The sequence below is a fragment of the Lagopus leucura genome, unplaced genomic scaffold, assembly GCF_019238085.1.
Source record: "Lagopus leucura isolate 7727_CA_CO unplaced genomic scaffold, USGS_WTPT01 Super-Scaffold_100157, whole genome shotgun sequence".
Taxonomy (NCBI): domain Eukaryota; kingdom Metazoa; phylum Chordata; class Aves; order Galliformes; family Phasianidae; genus Lagopus; species Lagopus leucura.
In genome coordinates this window covers 11,426,645-11,450,131 of record NW_024962334.1, presented here as the reverse complement: position 1 = coordinate 11,450,131, position 23,487 = coordinate 11,426,645, and the positions used below count along the sequence as shown (strand labels likewise).

Below are 23,487 nucleotides of genomic sequence, written 5' to 3'. Positions count from 1 at the left end.
TCTCTTGATTGTCCCCCACAGAAATGTCCATCCTCTTCAGTCCCAGGAAGAGTGTTGTTGTTCCTTTGAATCAACACAGGTAGATCTTGAGGCTCAGTTTTGCTGAAAATTGAATTTAAAAAGAAGAAAAAAAAAAAAAGAGAAGAAAATGAGTAACAAACTGATTCATAATGAAAAAAAAGAAAAAGTTGATGTTCGACCTCTGGGGATTTGAGAAAAGCTAGAGATTGAATAGTGCCTCTGTGAGGTTAAGAACTGGGTAAGTGAGAAGGGGAAATGAAACTTCTACCAAAAAAAAAAAAAAGAGGAAGGATGGTTCTGAAAAGCTTGAGGAGCACAGTACTGGATGAAGACTTCAGGTTATGTGAGTGTTTTTTCTGTTGCCCTAAAATACTTGCATTTTGCATTGTGTTTACTGCAAGGGACTGGATTCTGTGCTTCTAAAGAGGATTTAGGAATACATCACTGTGTGGGATATGAGACAACAGGATGTTGGGTCAAAAATGAATTAATTTCATGGTTTTAATGAAGGAGGGAATGTTGAGTGCTGCTCCAGCAAAGAGGACTATGAGCTCATTAGGACAAAAAGGCACAGGGCACAAGGAGGAAAAAGCAGGTGCAAACATTAGTAGAAAGCTTACGAGGGAAGGATCTAATGTGAGCACATTAATTGCTGTCAGAGGAGCTGGCAGATATCAATCATGGCTACATCAGAGCTGAAACAGCAGACCTGCCTGTCTCTCTTCTCTGCTTTCCCACAGTATATGTATTACATACCTTTGTCTAGGAATTTCATGTTCTGCTACAGCTTAAGGAAGTTGCAATAAACGTGACCTAGAGGCTGAGGAAAATAGTGTCAAGTTGCCACATGTTTGGCCTTGTTTAACTTAAGACTGTTTTTCTTAGAGAAATGGAAAGTGAAGGGCTGCTGCGGTGCTGGAGGAGCTGTGTGCTAGACTGGCCTCATGCACCCTTTGTGCTAGGGGTGCACACCTGCATTTGGACTTCTTCACCACAGAGATAAGGAAAGCTGCAGTTACGCATCACTGGGCCCGACTGCTGAGCCTAGCCCTGGGCTGGAGCCTTGGAGGTGCTCCTTGTAGTATGAGACAGTGAGAGGGGCCTGCAGGAGGCCAACCTGCCATTCTTTAAGCCCATGGAGCAGGAGAGTGCCCTCTCTGCAGAGTTCTGGGGTGTTCTTGAGCAGGCTGTGTGCATCCCTCATGTTCAGGCTGTTTCATTTTCTGACTGCAGCACACGTGCAGGGTCTGGTGCCCTTGGCTTACCTTTCTCTCCTTTGCAGATGTGTAGGGCTACACTCTCAAAGTTCCTGCTGGGAACACACAGCTTATGGTTTTGGTCCCTGGTCCCAGGACTTGTTTAACTTCATGAAAGCAGGTCAGAAATTCACACTGTTGTCTTTCCCTCCTGGAGAAGGACGATTACTTTTTTTTTCCAACATGAGACAGTAGCTGGAAAACAGGAAAAGCTGTTCCTTCCTACACACAGCCATTCTAGAGGTTGCTCATTACCTCCAGCTGGCCGTTCTGAAGTTTGTTTCTATTCTGCCTGTTCGTGAGCCCAGAGTCCAAGTCTCAGCCAGTCCCCTGTTCAGCACACCAGCCTCTTGCAGGCACACAGTAAGCATGTGCCGTTGTTTATTGGTAGAGACTGACTGGTATGCAGTGGGTTCCCACCAGCTGGAGTCTGAATCCAAAGGAGAAGCCCATAAAATAGCTTTATGCTCTTTTTGACTGTCACCTTGTATCTGCACTGATTTACTGGGCTAATGACTTTACCATTTATTAACTACCAAACAAGCTCTCATCACCTGCCAGGCCCAGCCACGGTGCAGCCCCAAGGAGTTTCCTCCCTCATGGGTGAAGTAGCTGCCAAGACAAGCTTTCAACTTTACAGTGAGGCAGAATTTAGATTCTGAAATCTCTGGTACTGTTCTGGCTATGGTGGTGTGAGAGCTAGGCTTTAGAAATACGGAGTAGCCACAGGTACGATACTGCAGCAGCTTGTTTTGTGCTGGCAAAAGCAACTGGGACAGCAGTGTGATAGGAAGGGTTAATAACAGTGAGGCAGAGAGCAACCATTTCTGTTTAGGGTGATGGTACTGGGGATTGAGGAGAGCAGAGCTAGAAAAAAAAGTGCAAATGAAACCAAAATCAAAGTGACCCAACATTTCCCAAGAGAGCAGCTCAGAGCACCACTGTTCGGCAGGTTAGTGATTTTCTATCACATCCTGAACATGGCCTCCAGCGGCACCTGTTTGTTCCATAGTGCTGAACTGCAGCTTCGTGAAAAGGAGCATATGATAAATGTTTTCAAAAGCAGTTTTATCAGTGGGTGCATGCCTACTGCTCTCAGGTACAGCTTGTGTTTGAGCAGCAGAAGTCTTGCAGAGATTACCCAGTCAGGAAAGCCTTAGCTTTTGAAGCAGAAGAAAGGAAGTAGATAAACTGGCTGCTTTCAATTGAAATGCACTTCTTTGGATCCTGGCTTGAGCTGAGTTAAATTCAAAACGCCCCAGGTGTTGTGGATGTTTTATATTGATCTTTAGATTTTTATAGACCTAGAATAACAGCAGTGCACAAAGCAACCATTTGAAATGAATAAGCTGCAACCTAAGACATTAGCAAAAGCACAGCAGTCCTGCCCTCCTCCCTGTACGAAGGAATTCAGCCAGCAGCATGAATTAACACTGAGGCACAGTGTTAAGCACGGGTGTCCCATGCCAACACTCCCTGCTACAAAGTATACAGGTTGCTTTGGTTGGCCCTTAAATGGTGTTAGTCCTGTACTGGTGCACAGAGGTACTGCCCTGTAAATCACGCTCAGAACTCCTCTTCCCTGAGACTGTAGAGACATGCCATACTGTTGGAACCCTACAAAGCTATACAACTGCTTAGCAAACCAAGCACCTGCAGAAGAGAGGGAATTGCACAGAAGAAAAGCAATGAATCAAGAAACCTGTGTTCAGTGTGTGTGTGTTTCCAGGTGCAGAAAAAAGTAGGGGTTGGTGGTGAAGGAAACATCTGCATATTTCTGTGGCTGAGGAAGGGACTGCCAGAAAGACAAAAAATGCCCCAGCAATTGAAGTGGAGCTGGTGTGTGGATGACATAGTAGGCCAAGCAGAGTGGTGGGTCATTTATCTCTGCAGAGCAGAATATCACCAGACCACTAACAGAGTCAGCTGTAAATTCAGTGTGTCTGAAACACGTGTTCTGTTCTTAAATGTTTACACTTGTGCAGGAAGAGCAACAGCAGTCAAGTAGCCTTATGGCATAGGAGGAAGTGCAGCAAGGCTCTAGAAACCTGGAGGAAGAAAACAAAGGTGTAGCCTCAGAGGCACCTAACCCTAACAGGGACAGACTAGGAAATTACATCATCCTTGTTTTTCATAGCCCAATGAGAGTAAATAAACTTCATTCTGCCACAGACAAGCACTGTGTCTCTTGGAGGCTATTTGCTTAGGACTGGCCTTAATAAATACTTAAGCCATTCTTCCTTGTGCACTCAATGAAGAGGAGAGCAGAGATGATTCACAGCAGCACGGTGACTCAGGAACATATGTTACCCTTTTGCTAATTCTTGATGTGCCTCTTCCTCCATCAGCTTCCAGGTGGAGTGGAACATCTCACGGTAGGGCTGGAGTAGATTTGCTTTGCCATGTGGAGCTGCAGCAGCACATACCTCTTAACTCCAGCACGTGCCTTGGCTAGTAACAGAGCTCATGCAATAGCTGGGTGGATGTGAAGAGAGCAAGCTAGGAGCTGTGTATCACTATCTACAATACTATGACCTCAAAGCTTGTAGCTAACTAAAAGCATCAGTTTAAGTTTTGATTTCTTCCCTCCCAACCTTCCCCATAGTACAGTCCTGCAGCACACACAGTTACAGAGCACAGCTTTTTTTTTTTTTCTTTTTTCTTTTCTGAGATCACTGGGGCTTATACCAAGGTGGACTAGTGCTGATGGCTTCCCTGACATGGGTGTGAATCACAGCTCTGCTGGTATAATAGCTCCTTGTATATCAGAAGTACTTTGTCCATCTAGCACAATCTACTGTTATTTCTATGTCTGTAAATCACTCTTAACATGAAACTTAATGAGCTGCATACCCCTACCCCTTTTCCATGAGCCCCAGCCAAACAAGAGCACAGCACTGCAGCTGTAGCTATTAAGCTATGGTGGCGGCAAAGCACTCCATTAATACCTCATGCTCAGCAGTTTGATGTGTGAGAGCTGAATAATTATGCCCTTGTTACCCTCAAATGAGAGGCGCCACTGCCAGAAACAAGAGTTAACAATTAAAAAACTGTACCAAGTCAAGGACAACATTTATTCATTCATAAAACAAGCCTTTCTGGGCAAGAGAACTGTGAGACAGAAAACAGGCAGACTTACATTAACTAGACTGGTTTCTAATGCTGCATTGTAACCCCTCAGCTAGACCTCCACAGTCACTTCATCTCAGCTGCTTTGAGAAACCAGCAGAGATGCAGCTAAAGCTAAAGCTCTTGGCACTATAAAGCAGCAGTTCCAAGTCTTAGGTTAGCTGTGTAGAGGCTACAAAGTGGCTAAGTAACCACTCTTCGCTTACGTACAGATTAGTGGGTGCGGGGATTTCAGAATAGTGGCTGCACTGAGATTTTTGGAAGATGAATGACAGCCAGTGCAAAGGAAGTGATTAGAAGGAAGGCTGTAAGGAAGACAGTCAGATGGGTTATTTTGAGCAACACTTTACCTAGTAATTCTCTAAGCAAGTGTAGAGAATATAATAATAAAAAACTTGTAATGCTTACATTGTACAATATTATGACTTCAGTAAGTCTTATGACAAACACAAGTGATGGCTAAAGGGAGTTGTGAAGTAGTCTCCAAACTTGGCACTGCAGACGGCAACATGCTTTTGTGCAGAATATCTAGCAACAGATACCTGACTGGATATGCTTGTTGTGTGTTGTCCTCATCAAGCTGCAAATGAGTTGTGCTACAGAAGAATGTGTTTATGCTGACACCTCCTTGTGAAGCCCTGACTCTCACCTCAGGACGTGCCAACTTCAAAACAGCCCAGGCTGTTTTATTTCTCCAGTCTTGTTCTAATATTCAGCCAAGAGATAATAGGTCATATGAAATAAATTGAATGAGTGATCAGGACATGCAAGTGGCTCAAAGCAAGTTTTGCTGTGGTGCCTGTGGAGGACGGGAAATGCGAGCAGCCCTGTCAGGCGCGCTTTACGGCTATGTGTGCCAACATTTCTGTTTGTGGACCCTGACATTTTTCCAGCATGCATCATTTGCATTTGTTTTGATAATAAGCTTCTCTCATTTAGCCTCCCCAGAGTCTAAGAAATGCACAGGTATTCCCCATTCCTTTCTTCTGCCTCCTCACCTACCCAGAATCAACAGGCCTTTCAACCGAAAGCCAGAGCGTAGTACAGAGCACAAAAGTCTTCAAAGCTGCAATACTGCATTATAGGTACAGAGTCATCATGTAGCTGAAGCTTGACTTCATAATAAAAATAAGGAAAACTTAAAGAGATCTCTTGACAGGTTACAAAACAAAAGGAATAAAAGCAAAACCTTTACTGTTCCAAACTGCTTAGCTGAAGTATTGCATTGAAACAGAATTGATCTACTACCAGAAATCCACCAAGCTACATTTTAAGAAGTGACTGTAAAAATGATCACTAAAATACTCTGTTCAACTTATAGTCACACTGACAAAAACAGAGGGCAAATGGGCTTCGGCTCCAATGAAAATACAGGTCGGAAGAGAACAGAGTGCTTCGGACCAGATCATTTCAATTACCCGACCGTCTTTGCCCTCTTGTGGGCAAACTTTTCTCCTGCAGTTTCTCAGCAGATGCAGACAGCAGTATGTGAACAGCTGCACCGTGTGGGTAAGCACCAACAGAATGCAAAAACATTACTCGACTTCCTTGTGCTCCCTTTAAGCAAGCAAAGAATAGCTGTTCTGAATTCAAAGGGAGGTCAAAACCACAACCCAGCCAAGGAGGTTCCTGCACAGCCACATGAAGGAGGCTGTGCAATAAGGCAGGTGGTCAGCACACAACAGCAATCAGGAGGTGCCTGTGCCACTCACAAAGAAAAGATGCAGATTACCAATCTGTGTTCAGCCCTACTCTGCCATTCTGGTAATTTACAGTAAATTAATTTGGATTGCACTGCTGAGAAAGGAGTTGTCACAGTTCTAGCAGTAACAGGACAAACTGTGGTTATGCTTCTAATTATTAAATCTTAATCAAGTTTCTTAGAACTCACTCTGTAAATCCACCACTGCAATTCCCCCTTACTACATTTTGCCTTTATTGTATTGTATATTGCACCTAGTTTTCAAATTTAATTTAGTTTATGGTATTAGAGGCCTTTTCCTCTCATGAACTCATACGTTCACATTCATCTCTGGCAAATTCATCATAGGGAATTTCACATTTAATAAATAATATAAAGAAAAATATAGTACATTACTCCAATTTCAGTGTAGAAGATAAAAAAGTGCAGTTCTCCTCCTGGTCCCAAGATGAATAGGCAAGAAGCAACCTGATTATAAAACAAAAAAAGTTACCCTGCCAGAAAGCATGCAAGTTTATTATTTCCTTTTCCATACCCCAGCCACCAACAATCAGACAAAAACATTTCTAAAGGATCCAGTGACTCCTCCTCAACCTGGTAGCTCAGTCACCTGCATTTTTCTACACCAAAAGATAGAATTTGACACCTTATGATGCCTTATGTTTATTTGTGTTCCTTCCTTTAACAAGTTTACCACTTCATTTCTTACCTCCAACTAATCAAGACAGTAGGAAACCAGCACTTGAATTACACTTGTTGCAGTAACTCTTAGGCCATAGTAGGTGTGAAGTCTGTCATTGACTAGCTTGTTTGGACCCTGTGACATGGGACAATACTGACCTCATTGGACCTTTTTTCCTGGAAGCTTCCACTGAAAACATCCAGCTTTGCAGGTTTGCAAGTTAGATACTCTTCCCCAGTAACAGGCAAACACAATGCAAGCTCCTTCCTCCAAACCAGGAACAAAGAATGATGTTATTTCCTGTGGTTTGTTCTGGGAGAACTACATACTGATACCGAATCATTAGCAGTAGAAACAAGAAACTTATTTACTGATATTTTATTTTAAAAATGATTACAAAACATCTTTAAGGACCAAAAAGAACATAATACATTAAAATATGAATTAAAATAGAATGGAAAAATAATTAAACATTTCACAATTATTTTAATGGAAGTTCAAGGCAACACTGGCTACGAAACTATATGCTTTTTTTTTTAATATATATAAAACAATTGCATTATCATTCTGATTTAATAATCATTAAAAGGCACTTAAGTTCTCAAAGGTATGAAAGTGATAGTTCTGAACAGCATAAAATTTAATCTAGATACCTCCCGCTGCTTACAGCAATAAAATAAAACAAAGATGAATTTCCATCTTAAAGGCACTACCAGCATATTAATTCATTACAACTTCATACAACCCCTCAAATATCTCACAAAATGTTTCCCTTCAGTGTAGTAAGCTTGGTATTTTTATTGCACAGATTTGAACAGAGTGAGGATTACCACAATGGCCATTATGCAAAAACATCTTGTGCTGAGCTCTTAGCATTGCATGAAACAGTTCACTGCATTTTAAAGTTGGTGGGTGCAATGGTAGAACCAAACGGTACAGGACCACAACCCTGCCCTGCTGTTTGCAAGCACAGAGTACAAGCTGTAGGGCACAATTCCTTCAAATACTTGAATCCAAAGGGCATTGCTAGCATTATGATTTTAATATGAGCTTAACGCTTTAAAAATTCACACTCTACATAATGTACATGTGGCTTTTCAGAGCAAAAACTCACAGTTCAGCTACTTAACAGCAAGTCTTCACATGTCCTGGAGAACCCTCTGCACTGATTCTCACAGCACCATAAGCATAAGAGATGCCTGAGAGTCAGTGTGGAGCCTTCAAATATTTTTGGATGTGCTCGACTGGATTTGAATATGCTGAGCAGGCTCACAGCCCCACTGCCAAGCACAGTGTTGAAGAAGGTGAAGACAGTCTTCAGCTTGATGTACCGTGCCGACTGCTCCTCTCCACAGGTTTTACTGTCAGTTAAGACTGTACAATTGTGGCTGCTTTGCAATCAGGAAAAGAAATTTAAGATAGTTTCTCATAACTGCCCTCCTGCTAAAGCTCCCACCATTCTCCTGAATAACCCTAATCCACTTCAGTCAAATTCAGCCAACTTTGTTTAGCAATGTAAATAGCTAATTTAAAGAAAGCAGGATTGTTTAATCAGGAACAGGCTGGGAAACTTGCAAACCACTTTGCTGACAGTGCACGAGTGTAGGAGACATACAGCCAGAAAGAGCTCCTGCAAAAACTGATGTTTAATCCAGTGCCATCCTTTGGGATCAGCCTAATGGGAGGAAAGACACTCAAAGCCTACAGCCGACACTGGGAGCATGACAGGAGCACATCAGGACAGCAGGAGACCACTCTGCTTGGCTGTGGTAGTAAGGAAGTCTCTCATCCTACCTGGCCTGGAGGATTGCAGAGACACACATCTGCCCTTGTACCCTGGGGAGCTGACAAAGCAAGTTAAGCAGCAGCAGAGAACTGCATAGATACAAACAAGCCTCATTCCCAACTATTTTCCCAACTATTTCTAAGCAACAACAGAAAACCAACTACACCCTACCCTCAAGCTTAAAAGCCTAGGATTGACAGTACAACCATACAGAAACTGCTTTGTTAACAAACAGCTGTTTTGGTAGCAACAGTTTAGCAATTACCTCAAACTCATAGCCCATATGTGGTATTTAACTACTGTACTATATGACAGATGAATGCCAGTTAAACAGAATCTGGGATGGAGCTCTACGTATTGTTTTAAAGAATTTCACGTCTCCCATTAGGAAAATCCTATGACAAGGGAAAACAGATCTAACCAGTTTCCAGAAAACTACCTGCTCATTTTCATTAGCTGGTGGCAATGCTTTCATCCCTTTCAGTCAACAGAATTTGGTTCTCAAATCCATACACAGATCAGTCAGTTAGTGAGAGAATGTGTAAACGCTAACTGCTTGGAACAGCTACAAGGAAAATGAAGTGTATGTTAAAAAATCCTCACTCTTAGCAACCTGAAATACTCCAGGGATGCCAGCATGTATGTAGCAAGAGAATCCATCAAACTGTTCTGCAAAGATTGGCAATATTTCTGTTTCAGAAGGTCTGACACAGGTCGTGGGAGTCAGAACTCAGTTCCAGTCACTTCTGACACCAGCTGCTTGTGGCACCTTTTTGTAAAAATAACTTCTGTATTCCAATTTGTCTGTAAAGAATCAGTGGTAGATACCAGATAGGATAGGGAGGCCTAAGGCAGAGAAATGGTTTCATGGATCCCTCTCAGTACCTACATCTCCAATTCAGGAATGCGTATCAATAGCAAATCAGGCAGAGAAAAGTCAATAGAGAAGGTAATCAAAACCCATAACTCTCTTCATATATTTTAAGCTAAGAAAAAAAAAAAAAAAAGAAAAGAAAAAAAAAAAAAAGGAAAGATTATTCCAAGATGAAAATTTTGTCATAGTCCTGCATTGTTAAATAATATCAGCAGCACCTGGTTAATTTTACACTCTATAGTATCAAGATTAAGAAACAACAGAAATCTCAATGTTGAAAAAATTCATAAGAATCTTGGGCAATAAACTAAAAAGGAAACAAAAACAAACACACAAAAAACTCACACCAACCTCAAATGCTAATCACCATTGTGAACATATACGCCAAAGTCAGACACTGCGAATTGCAGCAGAGATATTTCTCCCTGTGACCAGTTTCCTATTGCCTATTGTAAACAAACACATCTCTAATCTACCCAGTTTTCAGACACAGCTACAATAAGCTCTGTACACCTACACTGAGATCAGGTTAGTGCAAATGGATTCTAATAAATACAAGAAAATAAATGACAGTCCAAATAACATTTCATCTTCAAGGCAAGAAATTCCATACAAGAAAATACGTATTTTACGCATGGCTCTGAAACCAAGACACGGCTTAAACTTGGTGCTTCACACCAGCTGTCAAAATGTTACATTCCCCAAGCAAAGTGTAGTGTTAAAGTTAAGGCACAGAGGTTAGGGAGAGAACATCACAAACTCATGTTCATCTGAAAGTAACAGTACTAGGAAAAAAAAGTTGACCTTTTACACTGCTTTCTCTTACACTGACTTCCTCATCCCTTTCCAAATACAGCTCTCATGCACAATTTCTGGAGGGCTTAGTCTCAGCACTGCCACAGCAGGTTACAGGACTATAAACTTGTCAGACAAGAATATTGATAAATGGTGTTAATGCCTGGAAGACATTACAGATGTCATGAGAACTCAAACAACAACTGTTTTTGCATAATCAGCTTTTTTTTCTCACGTGCTCTGGTATTTTTGGAACATCTCTTGGCTTATGGCATGTTGCCCTATTTTTGAGGGCATTCCTTTACATGTCTAGCAATTTTGCTTCTACCTCAGACATCTAAAAAAATGCCTTTTTTCCATTTTATTTATACCCATCAGCATCTAGCCTGATATGTCCATCACTGGTCTGATACATGCTGCATCAGCAGTATGGCCTGTTGCTTTAGGGTACAAGTACTGATTTACCTGCTCACCAGCTGAGCCAGTCAGTCCATAGTGCACTAGAGCAAAGAAAATGACATGGTCCACAACAATTCCAGTAAAGCTACCATTAACTGTGCATAGACAAGTTGTGTATGCGATTAACCTTGCAAATCATATTCACCTGGATAGTACCAGTGTGAAGTAATGTTTTTCCCATTGATGTTCAAATTGCTAATTTAGGGTTACTTTGTGAAAATACTTATTCTTCAATTTTTCCTCTCACAGCCAGCTTTTCTTTATTCCTGCAAATTTTCTTGGTTTTGAAACAATCTGAAAAAACATTCTGTCATCTAAGTGTGAACACCGATGAGCACGATGTGCAAAGCTCTCTCCTTAATAAACAACTACATTACCCCCTGCATAAAAACTCCTTGCTTTCATTAAACTGATCTCACAGGCAGAACTGAAGAAAGAGATTGAATAGTAAAAACAAAATCCCACACTCTTACACACGGATAAGCATTTTTGTAAGGCTGCAGTTAGATGTCTCTTACATTCACTGTTTGACCAATAAGAATGAATTCTGCTCTTCTAATTTGGAACTTGTAAGAGAAGTATCTGGTCCAAGTTATATAGAAAATGTCTTCAGAGCATAACTAAGAATTTCTGCATCACATATTTCCCTTTATTAGTCACTTCTACCAAAATCAAATCAGCACACTACTGTCCTTCAGTTATTCTATTTACATTTTTTTTTTTTAAATATATGCCACCTAAATAGGTGGCAGGACCAGTTGCTTAGAAAATTAAATAAACCACAATGCTCAAGATGTCACTACTTGCCTGCAGATCTTTAAGTTTTTGTGACAAATAAAACTGATTAGAAGGAAGGGACAGAAGTTATTACCTACAGAGCATTGAAACTTTGTTTTAGCTTGCTCCACTCAAAAAAAAAAAAAGAACTAATTTCAGAAAGTTTAGCTTGGCTTATTCAGTGGCTGATCTTCTGTGGCACCTTGAGTGTGGCCTGGATTTTCAGAGCGTTCTTCAGTGCTTTGTTTCCGACTGCACCAAAGTTCCCATATAAATTCAGCTAAAAATGCCCCACTTGCAAAAAATCCAAACACCTATGAAAGTGAAAGGAATACAGGAATTAAAAATGTACAAATACTGGCAGTATTCTAAGTGTCTGGAGAGATCTGTTAATAATGCTCATATATGAAATCATTAGTTCCGTTTAAATTGGCAGTGGGTTGGAAGTCATACTGTAGCATATAAAATGTAAAAGGTTTTACAGTTCTCATTCTCTTAACCAGCTGTGGATATTAGAATATTTTCTAAACAGATCTTAATAGTGGAAGTATATATATATATATATGTATTCTTTTTTTTTCCAGTAAAACTAATGAAGAAGTATAGCACTGATGGTGTAGCAGAACAGTTATACAACAGATGCATGCTGTTTAGAAGGACCAAGCAAAGAAGAATAACAGATGGAAGGTGAAGAGATAAAGCAGCAGAAGCTCAGCAAGGCCTTGCTGGGTCAGCAAGTAAGGATGACAAGTTTCATTGTTATTCATAGCAGAAGAGTGGTAAGCAGGTTGGTTTTAGCATCTTCGTTCAAGCAAGGAATCAAATGCACACATTTACACTCATTTTGACTGAATTTAAGCAGCTGTTTTTCCCCAAAGCAATTAGACACTAATAAGTCTTAAATCACAATTACTTTGTTTTTCCAGTTTAAAAGAAAAAAAAAAGAAAAAAATGGGGAGCCTTTATATTTCAGCCATTAGGTATGAGTACATCAGCAGCAAAACAGAGCACCACACGAAAATGTGCGTATCCAATAGCTCATCCTGCCTATGGAGTGGAAGTATTTCGCTTTCCTTTCTAATCCATTTTTAATTCATTCAAGAATAAAAATCAAAATTTGGTCTTTTAAACTCACATATTCACAATTTCGAGGTTATTTTAAAAGAGTGCCAAATAAGGGAGGATCTATGCCACAAAGTCTCCACAGTGCATTGCTCTGAGCCTTTTCATTGTCCCCGGGAGATGCATGCCCCGTTGTTCTATTTCTGTCACTGAGGAAACTGTGATTCTTATCACAGCCTTTACAAGCCAGCATTCTCTACATATGTTTTATAATGCCTGACAAAAGATATGGTTGCTTGCTGACTTTACAACTGGAGAATATAATGGAAATGCAGCTGATCTGCTTTTCAGAGGAGATTATCAGGGAGTGGTGAGAGAAGGCAGTGTTGTCAATAGTGACAGAGGACAGGGAAGAACACGGAGCCAAGGGAGCAAAATTAAGCAAGGAATGAAGATGCCAGGGAGCTCAAGAGTACACAGAGCTTTCCAGAAGTCCTAAGGAATGCCTGCTTTCCAGCTTGTAGAAGCTCCAAAATAACTCTCTCTTCCTGAAACAACATAATGCACTGAAGTCTGTTCCCTGCCCAGCTTCTTGCCTGCAAACTGAGTGAGTTTTCAAGAGCAGAGAAATTAAGATACAATTTAAATGTAAAGTAAATGATACAATTATAAGACTTACACAAGCAGCTTTTTCAAAAGCAGACCCAGAGCTGGTTGCAGCAAGCACTATTGAAGCTATTAGAAAGAAGGCACCTATAATTAGCATGGTCCAAAAATTCTGCAAATAAAAGAAATGAATGTTACACAAGCGTAGATATGCTACCTGAAAACAAACAAACAAACAAACATCCTAACAGCAACCAAGTTAATCTGACAATGAATTTACTATTTGAAACACTGAAGTTCGTGGGAGAGTCAGGAAACTGATTTCACTACCAACCAACATTCAATATCATTAACTATTTTTAAAAGTCAACTTTATAAAATCCTTTTTTCTTTTTTAATCTTCTTTCAGTATTTCTCTCATTACATTTAACCTTTTTCACAGTCAAATTCAAGCGCAGGTCAGTCATGCTAGCATTATTCCATCTGGGAAACTAGAAACCTGTAAGTGAAGGTGCTCATTCAGATCTCTGACTACACTCCCTTATCTGTACCTTCACATGATATTGTTACTGCTTGCACTGAAAGGACAGTCCAAAAACAGCCTTCCTGACTTCACAGGGTGACACTGTGCCAACAGTGCACCTTGTGGAACATAAAAGCATGAGCAGTAACCAGTACAGTTATTATCAGAAAGGAGGTAGGCTACACTCAGTAGAAAAACAGATGCCGCAGACAGGCAGATTTCAAGTACCATGCTGGCAGAAAGCCATATCATGCATATGAAGGCTGCTCTGAAAGTAATGCCTCCTAATTTATTATGATGGCCCACAAGGTCAGAAGCAGGCAGATGCTGATGGATGGCAGCAAAGGTTGAACCTTCCCAACCAATATCCCATTACGTGTTGTTACTATGTGACAGATGGCATCAAAGGGGCAGTCTGACAGAAAGGTGTCTGACATGGGAGTGCATCTGAAGCAATGGGGTGGAACTGAATTCCACCATGTGGAAAAAACAGCACCCACTGACATCCATTGGCACTTGCTGAATGTTTATGGAGACCAAACAGTAAATGTTGACACAATGAGGTGGTGAATGGTGCATTTCAGCAGTAGTGACAGCAACAGTGGGTCACCTCCACTGGTGCAATTTCTTTCTTTTTTTTTTTTTTTTACAAGCATGACATGCAGGCTTTTGTTCATCTCTGGTGAAAATGCATAGATGACAGTAGTGACTGTGATGACAAATGGCATTTTCTAGCTGTGAATTTGCTCTATCTCACAGTGTTACAGAACTCTTTGTATCTGTTGTAGTTTCCATGGAAATAAATAGGAGGCATTGCTTTTGGAGTGATCTATTATAACAGTGTAATAGTGGGAGCCTTTATGAAAGACTTTCACACAAGTCTTAATGTCCTGCATGTAGGACAATTTTGAAAAACTGTCAATATTAAGAAGACTCTTAAAGTTGAAAAAGTCAAAGTAATATAACCTCCTTTAATCTAATTTTTAAATGGAGAATAATAGGAGATTCACTCTGCACAGCCTTTTGATTCCACAGCAGTTTCGAGGAGCTTACATTATATGGTTTATTTAAAACAAATGAAATTCCTTACCATTTTGTTTACTTTATCTTTCCCAAACGTTTCATATGCAATAGTGCAATACACACACAGGATCAGGAGGCTCAAAAGAAAAGCACTGCAGCTTACAAATTCAAAGAAGTACAGCCCATGACAGTTGATACAATCCTCCACAATTTCTTCAAAAATAACAGCCAGAAAAGAGAGGACCTGCAAACAAATAGCATACTTCAATGGTACCAAGTCTCATCAATATCTTCAACAAATGAAAGTCTGAATGCCTCTGATGTCAATATTAATGAAAACAGCTGTAAGAAAACACTGGATCTTAAAAGAGCCCCATAAAATTCTGTACTATTTTATTACATGCAGAAATATAGGGAGACAGTTTTGTCTTGATGTTAAAGTCAGGCAGTGAACGACACTCGGTTAAGCTGAGCACATGCTGCCAAACTCACTTTTTGGTTAGAAAGTAAAGACTCTTGATTTGTGATGCTGTGCAGAAGGCAGCGGGAAGCAAACCAGACAGATGAGAAGCACAAACTCTGCTGCTTACCACTTATAGCTGCATTTAATTTTAAATGCACTTCGGTTTGGGGCAGGGGAGAAATCAAACACATTGATCCAGCCAGCTGCCTCTCTTGATCAACTTCAGAGAAAGCGTAGCTTGTATACTTAGAACCCTGTAACAACAGCAGCTCAACTGCAGGAACCAGAAAGTTTAAGCTACGCTGGACAGTGTTTAATCTGTGCAGAAGCTTATGCCAGCCTTCCTGCAACTGTCCTTTTTTGAGGACGCAGCATGAATTAATTCCCATACAGCTGTCATGCATCTGCTGCTGGATTTTCTGCTACCTTTTTGTGCAGGAAGGAATATTGCTGCATTTAAATAATCCCTCCTTGTGGCAACTTCTCGCTGGCTTTCTTCATCCTGAAAAGATGACACAGGATATAGATCTGTGCAGTAAGGAGTTCAGCAGATTAGAGCAAAGCAGTGATTAGGAACCAGAGTTGGTCATAAAATCAAGACTGATGTGAGGATGATCATATTATTAATAACAGCATGTGGGAGGGTGACAGTTCTATGAAAAACACCAAATTCTAGAATTTAGAATTGTCATTTTCCAGATATGGCATGTAAAAGCAGCTGCAGGTGCTTTATCTGCATCTTATTTTGGAAAATAATTACCTGTCCTCAGTAAAAATAAGACAGTAAAAATAAGAACAGCGACTTAGCACATGAGAACCACACCTTCCACCAACTAAGCCAGACCTCAGAAGGGCACTTCAAAACATTGTATTTTGAATACACAATCATGTATGAAGTAAACAGGATCTCAGAAAGGGAAAGAACTGGAGGTGAGAAACTGCATATTACAATCAGGCCTCAGCATACTTCCTTTCCCTCATGCAGCTGCTGGCAAAGGCACATTGCTCAGGAACACACACCTAAATCAGTGGTTACAACGGATGCCCAAGGAATGTATTAAGCTCTGAATTTCCAATTTTTAGAGAGGTTTTTTAAAAAATAATCAAAAGATTACTTACACAGCTTACAATTGTGTCCAATCACTAATTCACATGTTTTGCAAAGTGAGCTAAAATAGGAGGTATGTTTTTATTTTTCTTCCCCTCTCTTCTGTGATTTAGATTTCCACCCCTTTATATATCACCACTCTTTATATCAGCCATCACTTTCACCAGAAACAAAACAGACCAGAAGGAAAGCAAAAGCCTTTCTGTTAACCTGCCCTCAGAAGACTTCAGTAGCCCAGATAACCGTAACTGAGAAAAAAAAAACCAGCAACCTCTTGGCTGAGTGTACAAGCAAGTGAGAGAAAATTACATTCAAAGAGTACTTAAAGGAGTTCCATGTCAAAATAAAAATTAAAATTAAAGGATGGATCAACTGGAGTCTTTTATGGGACTTGTCCTTTGCTTTAGTTTCACATTTGTCTTCTCCACACTGCGCCTATGGAGACTTCCAAGCAGCAAATGGACAGAATATCAACAACTGTTTTCCTCCGAGCTGTCAGCAATGAGTGGAGAGGGCAGCTCAGCTAAACCTGTGGGACAGAGCTTCCTTCATACTGAAGACCAAGGTCACACCTGAAGACACATGCAGTCAGCTTCCACCTTCCCTCCCTCTCCTACAGAAAATAAATATCTTCCTCTGCCCTTTGCCAGCAAGGAAGTTTTTCATCAACACTGACATTACTGCTACTGCAAGTTTCTACAGGTGGGTTTAATAAAGAAAAGGCTACAAAGAAATGCTGCAAATATAAAGTAAATCGATGAACTTGCCAGCAGGCAAGCAGCAGTGGTATTCCCAGCACAAACCTTCCAGTTTAGATGAGCACATACGTTAGTTCTGTACTGCTCCAAAGTGAGGGATACTATAGGAAGCAAACAGTTCAGGGCAAATAGCAGATTGAGGCTGAATTACAGTTTTCCTTTCTGGTTAAGGTATTTTTTTTTTGAAGTAAAATAACTGCTAATGAGAAATACTACTGCTTTAGATGAGAACTCATTTCTACCTCAAGCATGGCACAATAGGCACCATGACATTTAGCTTAGTGCTGAATTTGAACCAGTCGTGGAGTAAAAAACAACAACAAAACAATCCAGCTGTAGTAAAAGTAAAACAAAACAGTAATCTAGAAACCCACGCAATTAAGATGCCTAGAAAGAAGTTTTCTGTAGGCGATTTCACAGTATTTTATAAAATACTTGATCTTCTTGTTCAATGGACAAAGAACTGGCTGCAGAATCAAGCCCAGAGAATGGTAGTCAATGACACAATGTCTGAACGGAGATCTGTGACAAGTGGTATCCCCTAGGGGTCACTGCAGGGACTGATGCTTTTTAATACTTCATCAATGACATTGATAGCGTGGTTGAGTGCACCTTCAGCGAGTTTGTGGATGACACCAAGCTGTGGGGTGCAGTCGACAAACCAGAGGGACAGGAGGACAGGATGCCATTCAGTGGGATCTAGAATGGCATTGAGCATTGGGCCCAGGTGAACCTCATGAGGTTCAACAAATCCAAGTGCAAGGTCTTGCACCTGGGTCAAGGCAACCCCTATTACCAATACAAGATGGGAGACGAAAGGATTGAGTGCAGCTCAGCCGAAAAGGACCTGGGGGTATTGATGGATGGGAAGCTGGACATGAACCAGCAATGTGCCCCTGCAGTCCAGAAAGCCACTCATATCCTGGGCTGCATCCAAAGAAGTGTGGGCAGCAGGGGGAGGGAGGTGATCCTGCCCCTCTGCTCTGTGCTGGTGAGGCCTCACCTGGAGTACTGCGTCCAAATGTGGAGTGCTCACTACAGGAGAGACATGGATCATTTTTGTTGCCCTCCTCTGGATGCACTCCAACAGCTCCAAGTAATGGAACACCTGCCCTGTAAGGATAGGCTGAGGGCTGGGGCTGTTCAGCCTGGAGAAGAGAAGATTTCAAAGTGACCTGAGAGCAGCCTTTCAGTACCTAAAGAGGAGCTACAGGAAAGGGGACAGACTCTTTAGATGGGTCTGTGGTAATAGAATGAAGGGAAATGGTTTCATGCTCAAAGAGAGAAGATCTAGGTTAGATATAAAGAAAAAGTCTTCTACAGTGAGGGTGGTGAGGCACAGGAACAGGTTGCCCAGTGATGTGATGGAAACTTTCAAGGCTGGGCTGGGTCAGGCCCTGAGCACCCTGACCTAGCTGTGGCGTCCCTGTTCATGGCAGCGGAGCTGGACTAGGTGATCTTTGAAAGTCCCTTAATAGTCTGAGGGTTCTATTATTCTATTCTGTAACAAAGATGGGTGATTTTTGAAACCAACACCCTATTTAGCAGTCCACCCCAGTGATAATCAGTGTGTAATCCCCAAAATAACAAAGAATCCCTATTTTAACAGACAGCTAATAGGTGCTAATATTAGCTAAATCACAGTGATTTCCAAAAATCCTTCCTAAAACATTTCTCTTACTGGAGATACTGAAGATTCCATCCTCAGTAATTCCTGGTGTTTCTTTTAAATACTTTGACCAAGAACTCCAGAACAGTGCATTTTGGTAAATGGAAACAAAAGGAAGGAGAAAATTTGTCAGAAATCAGGAGAGTGAATGACTATAATTCAGTTTTCTTTTTCCTCTCGTTGTAGGACAAGTATAGACCACCAACTGTTTTTGAAACCTATCGAGCAGCTACCCATGATGGTTAGGACAGGCCCCTCATAACTTCTCTTTCTCCTACCTGGAAAGTTTTTAAGCAATGCTTCTGCTCAGGTAACAAATTGAAGACTTTGCTACACTGGTGAAGTTGCACATGTAATATTTCATTCTATTCCATCAGACTACTGATATAAATGATCTGCTTGCTTGGCAGCGACAGCCAGCAGATCTTATTTGATCAATCAATCTCTAGGTGACGAAGTAAAAGCTTACATCCTGTTACATTTATTTAAAGTATTCTCGGACATGATGTTTTTAAAACGCTATTAAGAAAACATTGCTTTTGGCAGCACTTAGTCTTACCTTTACCTTTCTTTTCCTTTTGACTCTGTGTGAGCTAAAGTTTAAAAACAGAATGTCCTCTTCTCTGCGCAGTGAGCACACGAGAGTGTTGGAAATCACCTATGATTCCTCTGAGCATGAGACATCTGACTGAACAGCCACTTCGCCGGAAAACAGGCACCGACACACTTAGAGTCAGCAGCCAGTCCCACTGCCCCCCTGTGAGTACTTCCCCTCTCTGTTCCTTGCACCGTTACCAGCACCGCCGGACAGACAGCAGCACGAATCGCGCGCCCACGTGCTGAAGGCACTCAGAATATGACAACAAGCAGGCAAAAGGGGAGCCTGCATTTTCCGGTGCGCCCAGGACCGCCCGGTGAGAAGCAGCGTCTCAGCCGTCCGGACGGGTTACCATCACTGTGCGTGGTGCTCTACAGGAGGCAGGAAAGGCGCTGCCGGGGCGTGCGAGGAGCGGCCAAGTCCACAGCCGTACCCCGAGCTTCAGAGCAGGGTTTCCACCTCCTCTTTCACCCCCGTAGCTCTCTGCAGAAAGCGCTGCCCCTCAGATTCTAAGCCTCGGCACCGAGCAGCACAGCCGTGCTGGCGGCGGCCTTTCGCCTCAGCCGGGACACGAGAAAGGAGCGCGCCCCGTTCCGCCCCGCCGCGCCCGGAGGCACTCACCGGCTGGAGGGCTTTGTGCACCAGCCGCCAGCCCCGCAGGTGCCGCAGGGTGCAGCCGCAGCGGCGGCGGAGGGGCGGCTTGGCCCGCGGCTCGGTGGTCTCGTTGTAGACGCCGCCGTTCTCCATGGCCGCGCTGCCGAGCCGGCGAGAAGCGAAAGCAAAAGGGCGGCGGCTGGAGCGGCGCGGCAGGGAACGGGAACGGGAAGGCGGAGGCAGCGCCCCGCCCGCCGACGCTGAAACAAAAGCGCTTCCTGCGAGCCCCGTGCACGAGAGTAGGGGCGGGCAGGGGCGTGTGCCGTCCTTTGCACGGGGGCTGGGACGCGTCCCTGTGAACTTTCACCAGACGGCGGTGGGCGCGACCACGGGAGCTCAAGGAGTGTTTGGACGGCGCTCCTAGACGTTGGGTTTGGATTCTGGATAGCGCTGTGTGGAGCCGGGGTCGAACTCGATGGTCTTCGTGGGTCCCTTCCAACTCTGTTCTGTGATTCCAGTGTGCTGCTGTACCTCTGCCCGCACCTAATTTCATAGGCAGCTACAGCTCGTGCTGCCATGAGGAAATAGACGAAGACTTTTGTGTATAAGCAAAAGTGTACCACATTGACTTTAATTAGCGTATTATCCACAGAACTATTATGGTCCTTCACAGTCAAATTCAGATATACTTTGCTAAGTATGATCTACTGATAGAAAAGCAGCAGTTGGCTTTCTCGGCCTTAGTTCTACTCGTGCTTTGTTTAAGCACAGTCTGTGCTGAAGGAGCCAAGTGAATGGTCACACTGCCCATCTCAGCCCAGCAGTGCAGGACGTGTGTGCAGCAGCGAGAGATCAGGCACCATCTGTGCCTGCTGGGAGCCGCCGTGCCTGGACAGCTAAAGGCAGAGCAGGTAAAGGCACTTGGGGCGTGCTCTGGGCTACTGTTTGCTAGCAGGCTGTAAATGGCACCACTCCCTGTAGGAAAACACAACCCAGAGGAACAGCGTGGGAGCCCTGGGCTGGGTGGTGCGGGTGTGTTTGTGCCAGTAACAGTGCCTGTTGCAGGAGCTGGCTTTAGAGGCAAGTGAGTCGGCAAACCTTGTGATTCCTCAGGCACAGGAGTTCCCAGTGAAATGAGGAAGGTATTGCTGTGAGTGCACCACAGCTTCTGCTGGGGGTTGGGGATGTGTCTAATGCAGTTTTGCATGCAGCATCCCAGGAGTGCAGGGCTGAGCAGGTAGGTGTAGTAAATGATATTTACTGTTATGGATCCAGAGTACTGCTGTGCCTTCATTGCTGGTTTTTACATTAGTAGGGTGTAAGGAAGGCTGTATTACAGAGGCCTTTTCTAAAGGAATTTCCTATTTTGTTTTATTTTGTGTTTATGTTTCAAAATTGGCTGAATGACCACAATATGTCCTATGTAGTGAGACTACTCTTGTCTGAGGGAGACAAGGCTTAAGCAGATAGAAGCAGTTGTGAGTTCTCCTTAGTAAGTATTCAGTACCATCTAAGGATACCTGCAGCTGTTCCCAGTCTTGTTACCCATGCCCTTAAGGCAGCCTTACAAAAGGATGAATGCAGATGTTACTGCTGAGAACAACTCTTGAAAGGAGCTGCTTCTCAAGGACCAGTAGAGAAACTACACAAAGTTGACTGAAGATAAAATATATTGTAACCTTTTTCTACTTACTGCTGTTTCCTCAGATTTGTTTTTCCTGCTCAGGCCTTCAGCAGGAAGTGTAAAAGCTGGCTTGCCGTTTAAATCCTAGATTATTTAGGCTGCTTTCTTTATTTGTAAGGCAACACATGGAAAGCAAAACAACCACAAAGATCCGTAGCAGAGAGGGAATGAAAACCAGACAGCGTAGGACAAAATACCTTAAAAACAGTTGCAGCGTTTTGTTAAAACATGCAAATGCTGCTGTGCACACAAACTGGAGCTGTTCCTTTTCACTAGAACTGTCTTTCAAGTACAGCTTTAAAGTTCACTCCCCTTTAAAGAGGGAATGCAGATCAAAACAGTAGTTGTGATTCGTAATGTCTGTTTAATGTAAACGACTGCAATTAGCTGGCTGTGATGTAATAGAAATCCCATTGCAGATAGGCACCATCAAGAAATCTTACTCAATTTCTTCTCTTTATGCATTGACAGAGTTTTCAAAAATTAAAGTCTGTCTCACTCATGCAACCTCTACCAAAATGGCAAAGCCTGAGCTTAAAGCAGGACACTGCAGCAGAAAGCAGTCCCAGAATTAGGTTGTAAACTGCCACAACATCTCCACTCAGCCAAGGAGTAGGAGGTTGGTGGGAGCAGATTAGTGATGAGTGACCTACTTTTCTCCTGCATTACATCTTCTCCAAAGATAACCACCACAGTGTCCATAAATCGGTACCTATTAAATGGAGAAACCTACGTCATTAGGGGAGATTACAGCATAGCTTTATAACACGGACATCAGTCCTCACCGCATTGAAAAAATTTACAAAAGAAGTGTGACTGGAGTGACAAAACAGTTGAATAAATTTCAGCCCCTGGGATATGGTGAGTACAGGCCAGGTATCATCCCAGTTTTTACGAAGTGAAGCCCCAGTAAACCTTTGGAACTAACTTCGTTCTGTGTTACAGAATTACCGATTAAGCTGAAACATAAATCCTTCACTCCCTTGACCTGACTTCTCACAAATGAATTCTCATTTTCCCATGTTCAGAAATACAATTCTATCCTTTTATTTTCCTTTGAGGAGAGGAGACTTTCTTTTCAAAAGAGAAAGAAGTATAAGAATAGGAAAGCAATTTAAAAGCCCAAACCACCAAAGGACGCAGGCTCCATTTCATTTGAAGAGTGGTGAGGCAGATCACCACAGAACAAGTTGGGAAACTCCACGGAAACTCCACAGTCATAGGCATGGCTCCCTCCTGGCTTTGGTTCCCATGCAGGCATCTAACAGCATCCTTTCACACAAGTTCTCTGCATGAGATGACCAGCTAGCCCTGGGAATCATAGAGCAAGGTCTGTAACAAGCAGACAAACTCAGACAAGACTTGCACACGTTGCATCTCCTGACTCTTGCTCAGCTCCAAAGGCTCTATGTCTGGGCTCAGTGTTGCAGCTGAACTTCACAAAGCCTGAGCACTGTGCTAACTAGCCACAAGGTGGGATTTTTAAACAGCCAAAGATCAGGAATCGGTATTTCTAACAGCTATTTCTGAATAGCCTTCATGGCACCAAAACAAATAAAATGCTCAACTCTCTCCATGTTTCCCAAATGCTGGGCTAGGATAATTCTTGTTACTGGTTTTCTGCAATGCATCTGCATAAAAAGAATTCTAAAGCCATGAGGTATTTGACAGCCAATGGTTCTACAACTGCAAATTTAGTATTATTTCAAAATACAAGAATCTTGTTTGTTATATTTTAGTTTGATTAAGGGACAGCATACTTTCTCATTATAGGGTTAACCATACTTAATACAATTCATTCAGAATACTGAATAGTGGGCTGGCACGTAGGGACTGCTTACCATTAATCGACTGTTCCAACTGCAGAACTTACAATTCTGCCTATGGTGGTGATTCAGCAAAGGTGACACATGGAGAA

At 42.3% G+C, this 23,487-nt stretch overlaps 1 protein-coding gene across 2 annotated transcripts; it reads right to left on the bottom strand.

The window, feature by feature from the left end:
* Positions 1 to 7,189: 7,189 nt before the first annotated feature.
* On the bottom strand, positions 7,190 to 20,064 carry LOC122189727 (CKLF-like MARVEL transmembrane domain-containing protein 6). 2 transcript variants are annotated; one of them, XM_042889081.1, is made up of 4 exons: positions 19,913 to 20,064; positions 14,763 to 14,939; positions 13,223 to 13,321; positions 7,190 to 11,795 (listed from the first exon to the last, which is right to left on the bottom strand). In XM_042889081.1, exons 1-4 carry the CDS (start codon positions 20,036 to 20,038, stop codon positions 11,646 to 11,648), a joined length of 552 nt encoding a protein of 183 aa, XP_042745015.1. In that variant the 5' UTR covers positions 20,039 to 20,064; the 3' UTR covers positions 7,190 to 11,645. The 2 variants fall into 2 exon arrangements, with proteins under 2 accessions (XP_042745015.1, XP_042745016.1); XM_042889082.1 differs by lacking the exon at positions 19,913 to 20,064 and adding an exon at positions 15,585 to 15,632 and having other exon boundaries at positions 7,191 to 11,795.
* Positions 20,065 to 23,487: the final 3,423 nt, after the last annotated feature.